This window comes from Anabrus simplex, chromosome 1, assembly GCF_040414725.1.
Source record: "Anabrus simplex isolate iqAnaSimp1 chromosome 1, ASM4041472v1, whole genome shotgun sequence".
Taxonomy (NCBI): domain Eukaryota; kingdom Metazoa; phylum Arthropoda; class Insecta; order Orthoptera; family Tettigoniidae; genus Anabrus; species Anabrus simplex.
In genome coordinates this window covers 1,799,842,456-1,799,864,831 of record NC_090265.1, presented here as the reverse complement: position 1 = coordinate 1,799,864,831, position 22,376 = coordinate 1,799,842,456, and the positions used below count along the sequence as shown (strand labels likewise).

The 22,376-nt window shown below is 40.1% G+C and overlaps 1 protein-coding gene across 3 annotated transcripts in view; it reads right to left on the bottom strand.

Annotated features, from left to right (window-relative positions):
- The window catches only part of AGO3 (Argonaute 3), a 466,191-nt gene that overhangs the window by 378,989 nt on the left and 64,826 nt on the right, over positions 1–22,376 (bottom strand). For all 3 annotated transcript variants that reach the window (XM_067138589.2, XM_067138590.2, XM_067138588.2), the window contains exon 2: positions 9,759–9,946. In XM_067138589.2, the coding sequence (XP_066994690.2) occupies positions 9,759–9,946 (188 nt within the window). The remainder of the gene's footprint in view (positions 1–9,758; positions 9,947–22,376) is intronic.

Sequence of the window (22,376 nt, the reverse complement as noted above, 5' to 3'; positions counted from 1 at the left end):
CTTTTTCAAGTAGGCAATTAAAGAGGATTGGAGATAGGCCATCCCCTTGTCTAACACCTGTTTTGATCTCAAATCTCTGGGGCAGTTCCCCTCTGAATTTGATTCTGGCAGTAGTGTTGGTAAGAGTTGCTTTCACTAGATTCAAGGTTTTCTTATCTAGTCCCAGTTCAGCGAGTGCCTGGAAGAGTGACTCTCTATCTACTGAATCGTAGGCCTTCTGAAAGTCAACAAATGTTGCCACGTAGGGTGAGGTGCTTATTATTATTATTATTATTATTATTATTATTATTATTGATCCGAGAAAGAATGGCACCTGCCTTCTATATAAGGTGAGCATGGAGCTGCAAGATGAAAAAAATAAAATATAACATATAATTTATGTAACCGATGAGTAAATGGGCAGACATCAATTTTTGGTAATGAGACAGTCTCATAGTGCATTGACACAGCCGGCGGCTCCAAACAGCCTACAAAGTGGCCTCCACGGTGTGCACTAGTCGTGCGTCTTGCTCTAAAGCTCTCAATATAAGTTAACATCTCAGCGGTCAAAGGGAATTTCAACACACACGTCTACCTTCTGAGTGACAACAACTTTTACTACAACAACGTTCCCCTTCGACTAATACGCTCATTTCAACACGTCTAACAAAGAGCCACACCTATCACAAACTCTTCCCACAAATACTACATCAAAGAAGATGGCCTAATGACGTCTACATAAACTCCAATATAGCCTACGACACCAGCATTCTAACTAATATTACATCAAAAAGGAACCACGCCATATTAAAATTTTTCAAAACTTCTAAGCATTTAAATGAAAATCAATAATTATCAACTTAAAGAACCAAGGACTATTATCAATGCTCAACTTTTCTCAAGTTTTTAACAACAAGCCATTTGACAATCAATTGGAATGCGCTTTCCGATTTTTAACTTTATTGTAATATCTTTTAATATAAAGAAACAACCACCTATGTCATAATTTTCAAACAATTGTCATGCTTTAGACTCAAATATTAACACAGATATTATTAAGTAACAGTATACTACATTTTAGATTGTAATGGTTATTTAAAAATCTCTAATCCATTTTACAAGACATAGTTACTTTTTAACAGTACCGTATTCATTAGTCATTTCCAATCAGGTACCTGATCTATTCCTACAGTAAAATATGGCTGATGATGCCTACTATTGATAAGCGAAACATGTAACATAAAATGTATTAATTTTATGTTAATTTTGATACCGAGCTCGATAGCTGCAGTTCCTTAAGTGCGGCCAGTATCCAGTATTCGGGAGATAGTAGGTTCGAACCCCACTGTCGGCAGCCCTGAAGATGGTTTTCCGCGGTTTCCCACATTCACACCAGGCAAATGCTGGGGCTGTACCTTAATTAAAGCCACGGCCGCTTCCTTCCCACTCCTAGCCCTTTCCTGTCCCATCGTCGCCATAAGACCTATCTGTGTCGGTGCGACGTAAAGCAACTAGAAGAAAAACAATTTTGATAAGTACAAAGTCCCAATTTTTAAGATTGTATTGTATTGAATATGTGGGTAAAGAAAAATATACTAGTGTTATTTAATACAAATACCTTCAATATGGATTCAAAAATGAATTTTATCACGTGTAACATACCACTTAGTCGAGCAGCTCGTCTTCTTTCTCCCAGTTCTTCATATCTTCATATTGTGATCTTTCCTACTTTTATAAACGCCATTCAAACTTATTCGTCTACCAATGTCATTCCACGCCATCTCTCCGCTGACAGCTCGGAACATACCACTTACACGTAATAACTCTCATTATTGTTCCATATTGAAGATGATATTAGGCATAGATATCAAGGATAATTTAATAAAAAAGGTGTTTTTTTTATTAAATTATCCTTGATATCTATGCCTAACATACCACTTAGTCGAGCAGCTCTTCTCCTTTCTGTCAATTCTTCCCAACCCAAACATCGCAACATTTTTGTAACGCTACTCTTTTGTCGGAAATCACCCAGAACAAATCGAGCTGCTTTTCTTTGGATTTTTTCCAGTTCTTGAATCAGGTAATCCTGGTGAGGGTCCCATACACTGGAACCATACTCTAGTTGGGGTCTTACCAGAGACTTATATGCACTCTCCTTTACATCCTTACTACAACCCCTAAACACCCTCATAACCATATGCAGAGATCTGTACCCTTTATTTACAATCCCATTTATGTGATTACCCCAATGAAGATCTTTCCTTATATTAACACCTAGATACTTACAATGATCCCCAAAAGGAACTTTCACCCCATCAATGCAGTAATTAAAACTGAAAGGACTTTTCCTATTTGTGAAACTCACAACCTAACTTTAAACCCCGTTTATCAACATACCACTGCCTACTGTCCATCTCACAACAATATCGAGGTCATGTTGCAGTTGCTCACAATCTTGTAACTTATTTATTACTCTATACAGAATAACATTATCTACAAAAAGCCTTACCTCTGACTCCACTTCTTTACTCATATCATTTATATATATAAGAAAACAAAAAGGTACAAAAATACTGCCTTAAGGAATTCCCCTCTTAATTATTACAGGGTCAGATAAAGCTTCGCCTCTAATTATCTGAGATATATTTTCTAGAAATATAGCAACCCATTCAGTCACTCTTTTGTCTAGTTCAAATGCACTCATTTTTGCCAGTAGTCTCCCATGATACACCCTATCAAATGCTTTAGACAGGTCAATCACGATACAGTCCGTTCAACTTCCTGAATCCAAGATATCTGCTATATCTTGCTGGAATCCTACAAGCTGAGCTTCAGTGGAATAACCTTTCCTAAAACCGAACTGCCTTCTATCGAACTAGTTATTAATTTTGCAAACATGGCTAATATAATCAGAGAGAATGCATTCCCAAAGCTTAAATGCAAAGCGTATCAAACTTACTGGCCTGATCTTCTGTCAATGCCAACACCACCTTTCCTTCGAGATAATGCTGGTGAGTATTTTAGAGGCACAGGTTAAAAGGCTCAGTGTGCGATATTGGTCACATCTATTAGCAGATGATTTCTTTGGAATGGTCACTATGACCCACTCACTAAAGTCCAATGAGATATGTCCCGTGTTGTACATTTCACAAATCAGATCTAAGGGCTTTCTTCACATTGTCTCCAGTGGCTTTTATCAACTCTGCTGGCATATCATCAACCCCAGAGGCCTTTCCGTTGTTCAGCCTTTCCATTGACTGATTAAATTCATCCAGGAGTATTTCATCTCCCTCATCTTCCTTATGCACTAGCTCTGAATTTTCTAGCATTTCACACAGTGTACGTTTTCCTCGATATAAATTTTCAATGTATTCTTTCTAATTTGAGGCAATTTCAGACTCTCCATATACCAGACCAGTTCTCCATCTGTCTTCAATCCATTGCACCTAATCCTCTCATCCCCAAAGAACCTTTTGACAAACGCTGTCTCAAATTTATGATTCTTAACTAGTTTTTCTCTGGCTGCCTTTGCCTCTCGATTTATTTCATTTCTCGTTGTTGTCCTCCTTCAGTCGCAGTATGATCAAACGTTCCATGTCCTACATTGAGCACTTGTACACTCACCCTGCCCGGAGATCCGATTGCGGTGCTAATCCGGAAAATTTTTATCAGTACATGTTTCTTGACATGAGTCGCTATTCCTTGGGATATCCAGAGGATCCTTAATGCAGTGGTTTCCCATTGCCTTCTGCATTCTATGCCGTTGATTCCTTGTTCGTCCATCCGCCTTTAGGGATGATTTCTCACCCCAAGGACAAGAGAGTGCCTTGTACCTCTTCCACACTATAAAGAGGGAGACCACTGAAACCGGTGGTCACTCGGTCGGACGCAGTTTAACTTCATACCCAGGACATTATCACTGGTAAATTTAGGGAAAAGTTTAGCAGGATGTGAAAACTGTGGTTGGCAGTTCAGATAAACTCAGTCTCTATGGGAAACAGCAGGATGAGGGAACTGTTACAGAGGTTCTGCTCACTGAATGCTGATGAGTAGAGGCACCTGTTCGTGGTGAAATTTTTTGCCGAATTTAATCATTTTAGGAACGTTATTTTGACATACCTTTTTTGCTTTGTATATTTTATTTCGTCAATAATTTTGTAATATATTATTTCCACTTTTCAGCAATAAATGCTACATTAAAATATATTTGATAGCATAACTGCAGTAAAACATATTTTATTTTATTTGTAATGGTTCATGTTTGTGGGTTACTGTAGTCACGTCCTAGTCCGTGAACCATGGGCAACGGCTGACTGGCCTATTAAGTGGTCCTGAGAGTCGGGATACCAGTTGCTATGGAATGGGAGTGGGCATCCCGGACATATTCCGAGTCCTGGCCCTCCTTGTGCTCAGGCGGCTAGGACTATACAATTCACCGGTGGTCCAAAACCCGTTAGAGGAGAGGTCATCACTTGGACTATGTGCAAGTAGGGTAGCATCCTACTTCATGAATTTACCGAGCTCAGAACACGTAAAGCAAGCCTCGGACCTATGGGAGTAATGGAGTCCCACTCCCATTTGACAGGCGAGGGACTCCTTGCAAACAACTTGGCGAACGAAATGGAATTCGATGGGGAGCTATCAATATTAATGGGGCTTATGGAAGAAAGAAAGTAGAACTGGCTGAGTTAGCAAAGAGGATGCATCTGGATGTGCTAGGAGTAAGTGATATTCGGGTAAGGGGAGATAATGAGGAAGAGATAGGAGATTATAAAGTGTACTTGACGGGTGTTAGAAAGGGAAGGGCAGAGTCTGGGGTAGGGCTCTTTATCAGGAATACCATTGCACGCAACATAGTTTCTGTCAGGCACGTAAGTGAGCGAATGATGTGGGTAGATTTGTCAGTGGGAGGAATTAGGACAAGAATTGTGTCCGTGTATTCACCATGTGAGGGGGGAGATGAGGATGAAGTTGACAAGTTTTATGAAGCATTGAGTGACATTGTGGTCAGGGTCAACAGCAAGGATAGAATAGTGCTAATGGGCGATTTCAATGCGAGAGTTGGGAATAGAACTGAAGGATACGAAAGGGTGATTGGTAAATGTGGGGAAGATATGGAAGCTAATGGGAATGGAAAGCGTTTGCTGGACTTCTGTGCTAGTATGGGTTTAGCAGTTACGAATACATTCTTCAGGCATAAGGCTATTCACCGCTACACATGGGAGGCTAGGGGTACCAGATCCATAATGGACTATATCTTAACAGACTTCGAATTCAGGAAATCTGTTAGGAATGTACGAGTTTTTCACAGATTTTTCGATGATACAGATCACTATCTGATCTGTAGTGAACTAAGTATCTCTAGGCCTAGGATAGAGAAAGTGAAATCTGTCTGCAAACGAATAAGGGTAGAAAATCTCCAGGATGAGGAAATTAGACAGAAGTACATGGATATGATTAGTGACAAGTTTCGAACAGTAGACAGTGAGCAGGTTCAGGATATAGAAAGTGAATGGGTGGCATAGAGGGATGCTGTAATAGAAGCAGCAAGGTAATGCCTAGGAACAACTGTGTGTAAAGATGGGAAAAGGCCAGCAAGGTAATGCCTAGGAACAACTGTGTGTAAAGATGGGAAAAAGTGAACATCTTGGTGGAATGATGAAGTGAGACCAGCCTGTAAATGTAAAAAGAAGGCTTATCAGAAATGGCTCCAAACAAGGGCTGAGGCAGACAGGTATTTGTACGTAGATGAAAGAAACAAAGCGAAACAAATAGTTGTTGAATCCAAAAAGAAGTCATGGGAAGATTTTGGTAATAACCTGGAAAGGCTAGTTCAAGCAGCACGGAAACCTTTCTGGACAGTAATAAAGAATCTTAGGAAGGGAGGGAAAAAGGAAATGAACAGTGTTTTCAGTAATTCAGGTGAACTCATAATAGATCCCAGGGTATCACTGGAGAGGAGGAGGGAATATTTTGAACATCTTCTCAATGTAAAAGGAAATCATCATGGTGGTTTTGCAAACAGCCAAGCTCATGGGGAGGAGGAAAATGATGTTGGTGAAATTATGCTTGAAGAGGTAGAAAGGATAGTAAATAAACTCCATTGTCATAAGGCAGCAGGAATAGATGAAATTAGACCTGAATTGGTGAAGTATAGTGGGAAGACAGGAATGAAATGGCTTCATAGAGTAGTAAAATTAGCGTCGAGTGTTGGTAAGGTACCTTCAGATTGGACAAAAGCAGTAATTACACCTATCTACAAGCAAGGAAACAGGAAGGATGGCTACAACTATTGGGGTATCTCATTGATTAGTATACTAGGCAAAGTATTCACTGGCATCTTGGAAGGGAGGGTGCGATCAGTCGTTGAGAGAAAGTTGGATGAAAACCAGTGTGGTTTCAGACTACAGAGATGCTGTCAGGATCAGATTTTCAGTATGCGCCAGGTAATTGAAAAAATGCTACGAGAGGAATAGGAAGTTGTGTTTATGTATCGTAGATCTAGAGAAAGCATATGACAGGGTACCGAGGGAAAAGATGTTCACTCTACTGGGGGACTATGGAATTAAAGGTAGATTATTAAAATCAATCAAAGGCATTTATGTTGACAATTGGGCTTCAGTGAGAATTGATGGTAGAATGAGTTCTTGGTTCAGGGTACTTACAGGAGTTAGACAAGGCTGTAATCTTTCACCCTTGCTGTTCGTAGTTCACATGGATCATCTGCTGAAAGGTATAAAATGGCAGGGAGCGATTCAGTTAGGTGGAAATATAGTAAGCAGTTTGGCCTATGCTGACGACTTAGTCTTAATTGCAGACTGTGCCGAAAGCCTGCAGTGTAATATCTTGGAACTTGAAAATAGATGTAATGAGTATGGTACGATAATTATCCTGTCAAAGACTAAATTGATATCAGTGGGTAAGAAATTCAGCAGAATTGAATGTCAGATTGGTGACATAAAACTAGAACAGGTCGATAATTTCAAGTATTTAGGTTGTGTGTTCTCCCAGGGTGGTAATTTATTAAGTGAGATTGAATAAAGGTGTCTTAAAGTTAATGCAGTGAGCTCGCAGTTGCGATCAACAGCATTCTGTAAGAAGGAAGTTAGCTCCCAGACGAAACTATCGTTACATCGGTCTGTTTTTAGACCAACTTTGCTTTACGGGAGCAAAAGCTGGGTGGACTCAGGATATCTTATTCATAAGTTAGAAGTAACAGATATGAAAGTAGCGAGAATGATTGCTGGTACAAACAGCTGGGAACAATGGCAGGAGGGTACTCGGAATGAGGAGATAAAGGCTAATTTAGAAATGAACTCGATGGATGAAGCTGTACGCATAAACCGGCTTCGGTGGTGGGGTCATGTGAGGCAAATGGAGGAGGATAGGTTACCTAGGAGAATAATGGACTCTCTTATGGAGGGTAAGAGAAGTAGAGGGAGACCAAGACGACGATGGTTAGACTGTTTCTATCGATTTAAAGATAAGAGGTATAGAACTAAATGAGGCCACAACACTAGTTGCAAATCGAGGATTGTGGTGACGTTTAGTAAATTCTCAGAGGCTTGCAGACTGAACGCTGAAAGGCATAACAGCCTATAATGATAATGTATGTATGTATTTTATATGTAGATAGCCTATGTATAAGAAACATGAAAAAACACATAACAAAGAATGGACGTTGGAAAAAAGCCTATGTACATAATTTACACATCAGTCTAAAAAAAAAACAGATGCCATGAGTTCCATATTACAGGGAGCCTGGGCTGTTCTCCTGTCAGACAATGAAAATGACCTACCACTATCAACATTACTAACTGGGGTTCATAGAGCCTTCACTGCAGCTTCCACAAAATGTCTATATTCTGATTTCAAGGAAAGAAGAATGGCCGTCCCATCAATATCTTCACCATGAAATTTCCCATTCTAATTTGCTTCATTAGATGAGAGACTTCATCATTTTCTAAATCATCTTTCATTATGCTGCTTGGATCAAGTAGCGATTCCATATAATTTCACCAATTATCTAACGATTTTGATTAGATTTTTTGAGCTGAAGTTTGTAAAATTTCACACAAAAATTGAAATTTTGCACTTTGCGACAAACTGGTGAGACACTGCAGCCATAAAACAGAATACCATTCAAAGATAAAACATTTTTATTCAAAAACGGTAATGAACTGCTATGTTATGAACATTGTAATTTTAAGATGCTCAAAAGAAGTAACTCAAAGGCCCAGTTTCATCAACACATGTTAAATATATACTAACAAGTAGTTAGTTAATACGGAGTTAGAAATTTAACATCTTGTTAGTTTTCTTGCGTTTCATCAAACTTTTCTTGCGAAATGTTAACTAATCGACTGTTAACTCTCCCAATATTGCGAACTGGTGTGAATCAAGGAGGCAGTGGTACGAACATGCTGTTTTACAGCGCGCTCCGATGCGCTTTTGTTTGAGCACAGCTGTAAAATATGGCGCGTGAAGTGAAACGGAATCGTAGTTCTAATTTTTCTTCCTTCGAAAAAGAGTTGTTAATTGAATTAGTTCGTAAATATATATAAGTTATTGAGTGCAAGCGCACAGATGGCTTGAGGATAAAAGTAAAGGACGAGGTGCGGGAAAAGTCCGCGAGAGTTTCAATGGGGTAAACAGATACCTTTTTTTAGTGTGTATCTGCTGTCACCTAACAAAATCACTTTCTTAATTGTCCCACTTCAAACTGTGCTCCGATATGGGAGTTATTAAATATTGTATTGTCGTGTGCAGAACCAGACCACCTAGCAAATATATCCCTGATTTGGAGGTTAGGCTCACTAATCACCTGAACATAAACATTAACAGAGAAATATCCCTTTCGATTACGGTATATTTCGGCCCAATTGCCTCCAGGTGATTGGATTCTTACATGTGTGCAATCTATTGCACGTAGAACAAACACCAGGAAAACGGCTTATTTCATAGAAGTCGCGGAAAATTTGCTGACGCTCTTCTACTGAAGGGAACGTAATGTTATATGCCTCCCCCTCATGGATGCTATTGCTGCAGACACTAGTCAAACAACTCTACTAACAGTGGCTTTAGAAATTCCAGCATTGTCTCCGACCATTATATGTAAATAACCAGTAGCAAAAACTCGTAATATTATCAGTACCTGCAACATTGGAGAAAGAGGTAAGTTTCTCTTCGTAGAATATTCTAACCTCACTCGTATTTCGTCAACAACCTTAGCAACGACTGTTTTCGATAACCTGTATCTATGAAGAAATTTCGGATCCGTCAAATTTTCAAAGTCATTACGTCGCTGAACTCTTCTTCGATCAGGATTGTTTTGTAAAAGATCTAAATAGAGCAATTCCGCCTCGAAAGCGAGATTCACAGCAGCCATTTTGGAACAGGTTGCTAAATGCTAATGTTAGCCATTTAACATTGGAAATGGCTGATGTTAACTTTAATACGCAGTTTAACATTTGTTAATGTTAACATTTGTTGATGAAACGCAAATTTTCTTAAATCGTATGTTAAAATGATTTAACACCTTGTTAAGTACTAACATGTGTTGATGAAACCGGGCCTAAGTAGGTATAATACAATGTATCTTTTTTTTCCCATTCAATATGTGAGTTTTCTAAATTCAAAGTAGCCTTGGTCTCATCCAAACTCTACTGTGTTTCAAGATTTTTCAAATCTTACTCAATTCCTCAACTTTTCCCTGATTAGAAATATCCAGTACAAAGCTTTGACTTGGAATTAAGTAGCTTCCTGCATCAAGAACTTACGGCTGAGGTGCCTTTGCAAGAGATGCAAGTAGAGAAGCTCGGCCACGGCCAGTAGGTCTTGGTACTGAAGGTTCTTCCTTTACTGGACTTTGAGGAGTCTCAGTTTTTTGAGATGCCAAGAGAGCAACTAATGAAGCTCGGCCACGCCCTCCTGATGGCCCTGGAGATGGAGCAGCACTTCCAGCAGCCTACAAAATACAGAACAATAAGATACAGAACAATCAAGTAGCAGCAATTATTAACTCTCAAGAAACAAAATGATCAGAGTTAAAACAGGGACATTACACTCATCACCTGTACCAGTACAAACAAAATTAAAAAGTAATCCCAAAACCAGAATATCATTTTTTTTTTTTACTTTCCACTCAGAGATTTACAGAAATATGCCCCACCAAATCAAATATGGTTTCTTTTTCTTCACTACTTTATATATGCAAGCCAACATAAGGAAATAATGTAACTGGATCACCTCAACTAGGGTGAAATTGGCACAACGTCGTAGGCTGTAACACAATCCGAGTATATAACTTCCTACATAAGGTGAACAGATCAACTCAGTTTATAATTAAACAGACCAATCTTGGCATAAAGCATACGGCCACACAAGTCACACTGAATGGATGCAGGAGGGCAGGGTTGTAATTGACGGAGTTTTCTTGCTTGTCGTTTGGCCTATTGATGCCTGCGGCATTCTCTTTCGAACAAGCTGACAGCAGTGGATGTAGTGTTTTGCCACAGTGAGCGGTTCACAACACATTCTTCCCATGTCTGTATATTTATACCAGTTGCCTTCATGATGTGTTTCAGCTGGTCCTAAAAACACTTAGAGAGGCTCCATGAGGTCCACTGATGGGGCAAAGTTCACCATAAAGAATTTGGCAGGGAAGGCTGGTATTACTCATGTGGTGAATTTGTCCTAACCATCTCATATGAGTAAACAACACAGTAAATGATTTTGTGTGTGTCATTTCACATTGCATTCTTCATTATAAGGACTTACTGTTTTCCATGATTATATAATTTTTTACAACACTAAGCCCCCTTTTATACTTTGTTCCAAACCTGTTATGTATATTCCTTGCATATTCATTAGCTATTACTCACCTGTCCCATACTAACATCTCTTTTCATTTACCACATTCACTTGTTATTCCATAATAATCTTTCTGTTAAAATTAACATGTTCTTAGGATTTCGTCAAGAGTGATCTTTGCTTTGATGTGGCTGATGATGACCCCTAGATGGGTCGAAACTAGTTCCATGTAACTTTAAAATATTGTGAATATATTTTGTATTGAATAGGTGGAAACCTTTACTGTGTTGTTTACTCATATGTTATTCTCAGTTCAATACGGACCAACAACATGAAATTTATAACCCTTAATAACCATCTCAGTCGGTGAGCTATGATTGTTGCCTCAAAGCTATTTAGCTGCGCTTTGTCGAGAACTGCCGTGTTGCTCACATAGTACTCCCACTTAATATTGAAGATGTAAGTCATTTTCCGTTGGTGGAAGTTTTTTGATATCGCAGCAATAGTGTCCAAGTTTCACAGCCATACAGCAGCACGGAAATGACAACAGCTTTGTACACCATGAGTTTCGTACACAGTTTTAAGTTGTCATTCAAGAAGAAACTGTACATTAACCGTCCGAATGCTGCATGAGCAGCCCTGATTCTTTTCTCAACATCTTGTTCGCAGGTACACCGTTTAGATAAGATACTACCAAGATATGAAAAGTGATCAACCTGCTCCAGTGTTTTGTCTAAGATGGAGATACTGAACCCAGGAAGAGTCAATCCTGGGGCAGGTTGTGCAAGTACCTTCATTTTTTCGCATTAATGGTAAGACCAAAACGATCACATGCAGTTTTAAAGCATACTGCAGTTCTGTCATCCGGGTAACCAGAGTGCGTCTTTGTGAGCGAAGACTTGCCAGATTGAAAAAGCCTTCATCAAAATTAAACTTAAATCTCCATGCCCAAGTTGTTTGCAGATGATTCATATGGCAGCCATGTATAGTGCAAAGAGAGTCGGAGCAAGCACACAGCCTTGTTTCAATCCACGAGTGATTGGGAGCGAATACGATACTGAGTTACCATGAAGAACCTGTCCAGACATGTCATCATGAAGAGCTTGAAGCATTGCATGTTATAAATCTCATTCCGTATTGACGGTTATCACTTTAAAAATAAGAGTCTTATATCATCCTCCGGTTCAATACAAAACAACCATCTATATAAGATGAGACTAAATCTATACATGTTTCAGCCTATCTAAAGACCATCCTCAGTAGAAGCTCAAATATTACATTTATGCAAACAAATAAAAACACTGATGAAGTGAGTGAAATTAAAATACAACGATCATGACTGACATATTAAAAAACATGTTGAGGTAGAAAAATCCTCTTGTCTGAAATTGTTTGGTTGACATAAAACTTTCTAATCCTTTTAAAAAGTGGAACACTGTGTTGCGCAGCGTAGTGAGACCGTCAATAAAGATAATAATAAGTGTGCATCATCTGTAATGGGGGAAAAAAAAAGAGAATGAATGGATGAAACCAAAGCCAAAAATATCCCATGGCAAAAAAGAGACCCAATCAACTTACTCGTTAAAAGGCTGTCGCCTCAAATGGTACGATCTTGTCGGTTCCGTGCCACATTTTGTTTTGCTTTACATCGCACCGACACAGATAGGTCTTATGGCGACGATGGGATAGGAAAGGCGTAGGAATGAGAAGGAAGCGGCCGTGGTGTTCACCAAGGTATAGCCCCAGCATTTGCCTGGTGTGAAAATGGGAAACCACGGAAAACCATCTTCAGGGCTGCCGACAGTGGCGCTCAAACCCACTATCTCCTGGATGCAAGCTCACAGCTGCGCACCCCTAACCGCATGACGAACTCGCCCGGCAAAAGTCTCATGTCACTATTAACACTAAGCTTGTTTACAGCGTGTCAGAGCTGATGAGCTTGGGTTGAACAGAAAGGCCCCTTACTCAATATAGTTGAGAATATTTATATTTGATATTGTTCAATACAACAATTCCTCACACAACTTAAATGAAATCAACGAAAAGAAAAATGTTTTAGGGAAACCTTTGTCCCGCTCATCTGTCGATAATCTATATATATAAAATAAGAGTTTTGTCTGTACATTGCTCAGAATTTGAAAATAATGGTAGTTCTGTATCGGTCATGTCCACTGTAACAAGGAAATGCACTTTTTACTTTTCCGTAATTTCTGTCCGTCTGTATGCATGTACACGCATCACTAGAAAATGGCTAGAGAGAATTGAATGAAAATTGGTATGCAAAGTCGGGGAATAAATCACTACAATCTAGGCCATAAATTATTTATTCACACTGAATGAAATGGTAGTTTAGGGGAAGGCAAAAAACTTAATTCTTAAATATTTACATTATTAGTGGTCCTATCTCATTGAAAATTGGTATGCAAAGTCGGAGAATGAGCCACTACAATCTAGGCTATAAATAATTTAATTCACCCTGAGTGAAATGGTAGTTTAGTGGAAGGCCTAAAATTGAATTTTCAAACATTTATATTATTAGTGGTGGTATCGATAAATACTACATAACCAAAGTTATACAGAATTAAATTTCCAACCATTTACGTCATACATTTTTACCGTACCGGCCATAACAACACAGATATTCATGTATTTGTGTTTTTGTTGCCAAGTTCATATCAACGCTGAGCTACGAGAAAATGGGTGAACAGAATTTAATGAAACTCTGTATTGAACCCATGACCTTTGTGCCCTAAGAACATTATGCATAATGTAACAAAATAATTAAAAGTTGGATTCTTGATAGCATGGATTTGACACGTGACGAGGGGGTGATTACCTTCGGTCCCACGCTCTGGGGTACGTGACGTCAGCCACACGTGTCGACGGCGGAAGAATCTCAATTCATTTTTATGAACTATTTCGAAGCGCGTGTACACGGCGTGACAACGCCAAGTCAAAAAATATAGTGCCTATCAAAGGAGGTCAATCAATCTCACAAATCGAACCCGTAAAATTTTTAAATGTCCATGAACACTACCGCCAGAAGTGTAGCAAGAATGTAGTCACTTTCAAAACTCTTGAAATTACAGTTTAGGTAAGTCAGAAAATTTATAGGAATTTTCTTGGCGGCAAAGGGAGAGATCCGAAGAGAGGGGGTAACTGCTATAAATATGAAGGGACGCCATGACGAAGCTTCCTTCTCCGGCATTTGTGATACAAAGCGGACGAAATTGTTGAGTTGCTCCGCGAAATCAAATCAACGAAAGTAGACTGAGTTCGACTGCAGATTTTAGCCAGTGTGGCTAAGTCTTGACTCCATGGGAGATAGTTTTCTTGAGAGAAATAAGTGTATCAGATAGGACGGTCAAAGTACTGAAATATTCTAATGTGATTAAGTAATTCGTGTGCGGGAGTAATTATAATCCATCGTGTGCGTTCAAGCAATCAAGTGAAGGGTATTTTCTTTTTTTTTATGCTTTATTCCAGGAAACCTGAAGAAATAATTATAAATTGTAAAGCCATGAATGTAAAAATGGCTAAATAAAATGCCAGGGTCGCAGGTGAGCCCTAAGACGAATACTGGCATGAAGACATGAGGTAGGTGACTTCCCATCTTACTGCCTCTTATATCTCATCTCGTGATTTCTAAAAGTGTATTTTGCATGGGGATATACGACGCAGTGGTCACCCCTACTAAGTTTTGTAAATGTGAGGGTACGACTAAAAGAGTCATTTGTTTTATTTTCCACTTGGATAAATTTTTGAAGTCTTGCGAGGGCCGTATAATGTTGTAAAAAGTTATTGAATAGGGTTCTGAAGTGATATCACGTCCAATGTAGATCGTCATCCGTGTGAGTGTACTGCCTGTATTTTGTGATGTCGGAGTAAGATGTCCATTCGATGTAAAATTCTTCTGTCTGCAATTTGACGTTAATAATAATAATCCATGGTTACTCATTTTCAATCGAGAGGAAGCGCGCTGTCGGGTGAGAGCCAAGGGAGATGAATTTGGTCACGGAGAGAAACGTTTTTCTATGCCCATTTTAAACTGTGTCTGACTGACAATAAAAAGATCTAGTAGAATGTTTCAGTCATTTCTCGTAAAAATCAAGTTATTAAATACGATATCATTTATGCGAAGTTATTCATGAGTAATGCATTGTGCGATATTAGATGTCGGAATTTCTAGTGAGGATTTTATTCCAGTTCTTGGTCGATGATAATTGTGGAGCTGGGAAATAGAGGTCAGTTTTGTGAATCAGGTTGGACCTGTCATTGAAGCCGGGATACGGAAGCCCGAGGAATGTTTTATATGAGTTGAGATGAGATGTGCGAATCAGGTTAGAGTCCTGTCATTGAAGCCGGGATATGATAACCCGAGGAATATTTTATAATGTTGAGAATGGAAAGAAATTCATAGAAATCCATAGCGGTATAATTGGCGTATAATTAGTGTGGGCATCTTGAAGCATATCTGTGCATTTTGTTGGTTAGAATATCGTATTTGTTGAATCATGTCGGCAGAGTTTAAAGGGAGCATTTTGAGAAGTCAGTCATCTGTGAATAAACCAGGTGGTTCCTGTAACTGCCAAGAGAGCATGGGGTGAGAGACCTAAGCGGACAGCGGGGATAATAACGGGAATAGGAGTGGAGTCAAGATTGTACTGCATTTCTTGGCCAGGGAAACGTTAAAATGCTGGATTTAGTTGAAAATTCATAGCCGGTAATGATCTAAGTATTGTGAAATACTGTAATTGGGGACGGAATGAACATTTGAAACCATGAACTTTGAGTATAAGGAACAGAGTAACCCAATTTCAGGGTTGTCTAAAATATAGAGCGATGGTCGTGATGATCGATTTGTCTGCGAGGGGTGTGCAAAATTCAGTGATGACGAGATATGACATCGTAATGATATGGCGAGTTGTTTGCTTTGTACGTAGATTATTAGGATATCCAAGTGTTAATAACGGTTAGGATTAGATTAGATTTTTAAGCATGATATCACGAGATGAGATATATAGCTGGACATGAATGATGTAACAAATTCTTTTCCAGCCAGATAAACATCGCAATATTGAATTTTACATCACAGCTGCGTAGAAATTTGTGAGGAAACCAGAGTCCGCGGAGATAAAATTTGTTGTTTGTGAATATTTCGTTAAATCATTTAAATTTATTAAATTATTAAATTCAGTGAACCCGCATTTTGAAATAACTTTAATCAAGCGAATACCTTGGAGATGCATTCTGGAAATTTTAGTTTGTTGTCTGGGGAATATTAAAAATAAAGTAAAGATTAAAAGGACATATCCGAAGGAAATGGATTTTACTGCCACAAAGTTTGTGAGCATTGTTGTTGGTGTAATTATTGAACTTTGATTGATTGAGCAGTGAATGTGCTGGGGATAGTAAAGTGGAACTTTGGTCATCAACCGATGTAACTTAATTGTGTTTAGCCTTCAGCCTAGAAACTTGGATGGTCAGGGGGTCATCAACCTCAGTGACTTAGATTAGGGCCATATGCCATTGTAGCATCATTTCCTTGCGGTCATCATCCACAATGACTTTAAAGTAACTTAGAAGATTAGATGTCGGTCCATGACATAGACGCAGGTCACATCGATTCAATTAAGGGTCCATGCCGTAGAACCACTGTGTGGCACACACCGATTGGACGGCCTTAATTATACTCAGAGTCCAGAGTTCGTGTTACGAGGGCTGGACCATAACGAATCACTATGATGGTACATGTGATCTCACATGGAAGCCGAATTTAAGGATTTCCAGACTTTCCTTTCTTAAATGATTAATAATTGAGACAATGGTTTCTAGTAAGAATGCCCATCCGGCAGTTATGTTAAAGTCTCACACCAGTGTTCTGACATTTATGTAAAAATGATTGTGGTGTCCAGTGGACACAATTGACTATGACACCGTTGACATAGTAAATTACTTCAGAATTTTCCTGAATAAATAGGAATCCTTTAAATGGACCTTTCATTCCAGTAGATAGATTAGAATTAATGAACCCTACCTTTACCTCAGCAAGTGACGAAGAACCCGAAACGACCCAAGAGACAGATCTCATGAACTTTGCTGATAGGTAAGGAAGGTAGGTATCCCTCAATATGGACCTAAAGGGTTCATTAAAATGTCGCACCAACGATGGGGCATTAGTCACGATAACGATGAGGGAACCTAAGTCACGATAACGATAACGATATTTTGGAAAAATCGTGTACTATGGGAAAAGAGAAATAATGTTGAGGCTATGCCACATTATGGATGATAAAATCGTGCGCCAGAGTTGATAGTGAACTCGAAGAAATAGATAAACGCCCGATGAGTAAGGCTAGGAGATACCATTATGAGAATAATTTATCTACTGAATGAAAGGTATAATTTAAGTGTGTTAGTGTAATTTCCCAAATTTTTGAATACTGGTTTGAGTGTTTTGGCTGATCACTTTGATCGAGTGAACATTGAATTTCACATTTTATTAAATAAAATTTTAGAGAATATTGCATTAACAGTGTGATGTGTTAGATAGGAGGATGTTGTGATGTTTATCGTTGTAGTCGTATTATACGCCGTTGAAGTCTCGGGCTCACCGATGACCTATCGTTTTCTGTTAAATACAGTATGTTTATGCAGGAGGGAGAATTGGCCCAAGGGCAGGTGGTCCAAATGATCAAGGACTTAATGGAAAGGATGGAAGCCAATAGGAAGGACTTAAGTGAGAGTATTAAATCTATGGGTGTAAGGTTGGATAATAAGCTAGAGACAGTGGACAATAAATTAGATAGTGCGGATGTCGAATTAAAAGGTATGAAGGAAGTCGTAGGAACAATGGACAATAAATTAGATAGTGCAGATGTAGAATTAAAAGGTATGAAGGAAGTTGTTCAAAATGTTGACATTAAAGTGCAGGACACGCAGGATAGTTGTAAGGAAGCTAGCGTTGATATTAGGAAGGACATTGGTGACTTTAAACATGAAATAAATCAGCAGTTTATAGAAACTCGCGAGCTACATCGTGTTCTTAGTGAAAATCAGGACATAATTAGAGGAGACCTCGATAGGCACGTCAACGAAAGTAGGGAACTACATCAGCAGTTGAGGTCAGATCAAGCTGAGCTTAAGGCCGATCTGAAGACAGAGGTAGAGAAGTTCAACATCATGCGCGAAGACGATAAGTCAAAGGTCTTCACAGCAATGAATGAACATAAGGAAATGTTGTGTAAAGAGATAGCCGTCGTAAATGACAAAGTAGACCAGTTAGCCGAAGACGTCAAGGCAACTGTAGACCAGCGTATTGAGGCCATTGACTTTAAATTAATCCAGATGAATAAAGAGGATATGAGAAAATTAGGTACAACTCAGGAAGAAACGGCTAGGAGTATTGAGGAGGTACAAGCAGATATTGAGGAACTAGGAAAGGATTTAGGCGATACAAGGGTAGACCTATCGAAACAACTTAAAGATACCCAAGATAAGGTCATAACACTGAGCGATGAGTTGACATCTGTTCATGAGGCTCTTAAGGGGGAAGTTAGTGCCCAGAAATTGGAACTGGATGGGTTAGTGAACAACATCGTAGGAGTCCAGGCCAAGATAGAGGAAGTGGTTAGTAAATCTCGCCGCACCTCAGATATGTCGTTCAGTTGCCCTAGCAACGCTAGTAGTCCCATACATCCTGCAGGGAACGGACACTTTGACAATTCTACCCATTCTCAGGGGCAAAACGTCACTAATGTTATAAACATGATTCATCTCAAGGAAGATCAGCCTAAGAAATTCGATGGCAGTGGTACCCAGACGCCAAAGGGTTTTCTTAGAGAACTTAGGGAGTATATTCGCGATAATAGGATACCTGAAGAGAGGCAACTAAGGACTGTGGAACGGTACCTAGACGGAGTTGCGTCGCTGTGGTTCAAAGGTTTCCGATATAGCTTTGACACGTTCGAGGAATTTCAGACCGCATTTTTGGGCAAATTTTGGAATTCTGAAATTCAGCAGAACCTAAGGCTAGAGTTATATAGTCGCCGATATAACACCGCAGGACCACCGAAATTTTCGCTTTATTTTACCGAACAATTAGTTAAGTTCAAGGAACTGGAATCAGCCCCAAGTCAGCAAGAACTGGTTCAGGCTATCCAGAAACAGTTCCCACCGGATATCCAGAGAATACTTATTGCTGCGAAGGTCGAAACCCCGATGCAGGCAGAATTGATATTGCGACAGCTGGACCAGACCCATTCGCATCAATCAGCCCCGCGAATAGTCAGGCATTCAGAGCCCCAGGTGAATGTCGTAAATCACAGCCAGGAGAGCGCGCCAGATAGGGAAGTTTCACGAGCACCGAGATATGAGAATGAGGGGCGGCGGTTCGACACCAGGCCATACCAAGGTAGGAAGAACTGGGAACAGCCCAGATACCATCACGAAGAGTGGGACAGACGCCGAGAACAATGGAGAAGAAACCAGGGTCGATACCAGGGGAACTCAGATCTAAGAGGAAGGAACCCACGCGGGAATGAAGGCAACAGAAGAGGGGACGGTTACGAAAATTCCAGACGTTCTGACCGTTGGCACGGGCCTGAAGAGAGAAGGAGAGAAGGGGACCAGTATTTGAGAGAGCTGAGGTCAGGTACCGGACAGGACAAGTGGAAGGACAGCATCCAGCGAAGGGAAGTCAACACTGACTGTGTAGGAGCTCAAGACATGTCCCATACTGGAGCTATCCGAAAAACCTACCACCAGGATAGAGAATTAAACCCTAATGCGCCTCATTTCGACGAAAATCTGAATTCGTCAAATGAGCGGAAAAAAAAAACTCCAAATTTCCAGTAGTGGTTACGAGACAGGATTCCCACACACAGCCTGAATATGTTTCTCGCGACGGCTGGATAGTAGCCCAGATTGACTCCTGGATTATACAACCAGATGAATTAGTGGAAGACCACCTCAGACAGGAGGTTAGGAAAATAAGAGAGCTACCAATCATTAATGTCAGGATATGCAACTTTAAGGTGAGCTGTTTATTGGATACAGGCGCCAGCATCAGCTTAATTTCACAAAATTTCTTTAACGAATTGTCTACTCGGAAGAAATTGCCAGAAATTCCTGTAGCAAATATCAAAATTAGAGGAGTCATTCCCGACAAAACTGCCATTTGTAAAACGCAGACATTTTTGGATTTGCAGATAGGAGACATGACATTTTCGCATCCTTTTGTCATAATTTCAAAGCTGCACTATAATGTTATTCTGGGGGCAGACTTCATTTGTGAGAGTAAGCCGTCATCGATTTAGGAAGGAGAGAGGTGAAATTTAAGAAGGATGACGGACCGGAATTAGTAGCTCTAAACGAAGAATCATTGGGTCAGACTGGGAGAAGAATGTGTGAGGAAGAAGTCCATTTCACTACCGTTTCTAAGGAGGCAGAAGAGGAGATAGAACAGGGAACAGAAGAGGTCAACCAGGAAGAGTGGGATGTCCTCGAGACTGAATTGGGAAAGGCTGTAGAAGATTTGATAAATCAGAAAGTATCAGAATGCCCAGGGACGGCGGAAGAGAAGATGAAGTTGAGGGAACTACTTCTCAAATATCAGGATGTATTCGATTCAAAGCCAGGATGCATTCCAAATTTCAAATATGTGTTGGCTGTAAACAGTTGGGAGCCGTTCAAACGTAGGCCGTATCCCATTCCGGAGAAACATCGCCAGGAGGCTGGAAAAATTATTAAAGAGATGGAAGAAAGTGGGTTGATTTCCAAGGCAAATACACCATTCGTTAATTCCTTAGTTACCGTTCAGAAACCCGACGGGTCCCTGAGGGTATGCCTCGATGCAAGGGTCGTAAATGACAGACTAATCCCTGAAAATGATAGAGCTCCTCCCATCAAAGAAGTTATTAGGAGGTTCAGGGGCAAGCGCCGCTTCACTAATATTGATCTGACCTCGTCGTATCATCATATAATGCTCGATGAGAAGTCAAGATTGTTTACTGGATTCCTGTATGACCAGCACACGTATGTTTTTAACCGTCTCGCGTTTGGAATAAAAAACGCCGGTGCAGCTCTCATACGCGCCCTAGATCGCAACCTCACCGAACAGGTTAAGGCCATAACTACGCGCTATGTCGATGACATATTGCTTTCGTCGAAGGATTTCGAGGAAAATCTTCATCATCTCGAGTTGCTACTCGAAAATCTCAGGGTGGCCGGTTTTAAGATCAACTTGAAAAAATCAAATTTCGGACAGGAGGAAGTTCTCTTCTTAGGACACATCATTGATGGTGAAGGAGTACGCCCTAACCCAGTGAAATTGCAGGCAATTGACAACTTTCCAAGGCCTATCAAGGTAAAGAACGTCCGACAGTTCTTGGGTATGAGTCAATTTTTCAGTGATCACTGTCCAAATTATACGGAGGTTGTGGCTCCATTGCAAGATTTGCTAGTAAAGAACAATCGATGGAAATGGTCTAGGGAACATGAGATTTCTTTTCGGGATACTAAGGAGATGTTAGCTAGAAGTGTGAAGCTAGGGTACCCGAATTTCGATAAGGCCTTTATCTTGCAAACTGATGCTTCCACCGTAGGGATTGGTGCAGTTTTATACCAAGAGGAAGGAGAAGAACCCAAGAAGAAGAACTACTTGGCATTCTTTAGCCGTAAACTTAGGAAACACGAGCTAAAATACAGTGTCACTGAATTAGAAATGCTTGCAATTGTTCAATCACTACAGCACTGGAGAAAGATGATTTTTGGATTCCCTATAACCATTAGGACGGATCACAAGGCCTTGACCTTTGTGATGAAAACGGTAGTTGCTAGCGAGAGAGTAGCTAGGTGGGCACTGTTTATCCAGCAGTTTGATCTGACCATCGAGCACTGTTCAGGAATGTCAAATGTCCTGGCGGATGCCCTAAGTCGAAACCCAAACGATGACGAACATGAGGTGAACTTCGTGGAGTTAACTGACGAGGATAGAACCTTTCTAAATGAGCTGACACGCTTGCCAGAATGTCAGCGACAGGACCAGTTCTGTGGCAGGTTAATTTCGTTGTTGAAGGGAGAACTTCCGCATGACGACCCAGGACGTGGAGAAGTTGAGAAGCTAGCTGAGAGCTATTTGTTTGTCGACAACACCTTGTTGAAATTCATAGACAAGGATCACACTAAATCTCGAATTGTGATACCACCACCACTTAGGAAGGGTCTTATATGGAATGCCCATAGGATAACCGGTCATGGTGGGATTGACAAGGTCACCGCCACCCTTCAGGAAACGTTCACTTGGGTTCATCTACGAGAAGACGTGAGAAGCCTTGTAATTACATGTGACACACGCCAGAGGGTTAAGGCGAACCCGTACCTCATTCGACAGGCACCGATACCTCTCTTACCAGCTAAACCTCGTGAATTGTTCGCGATGGATATTTACGGAGTCCTTCCCAAGTCACGTAGAGGGAATAGATACGTCTTGGTAACCGTGGACGTATTCTCTAAGTTCACATCGTTATGTCCATTACAGAAAGCAAACACTAAATTGGTATTAAGAGCTATAAATAGGACCATCA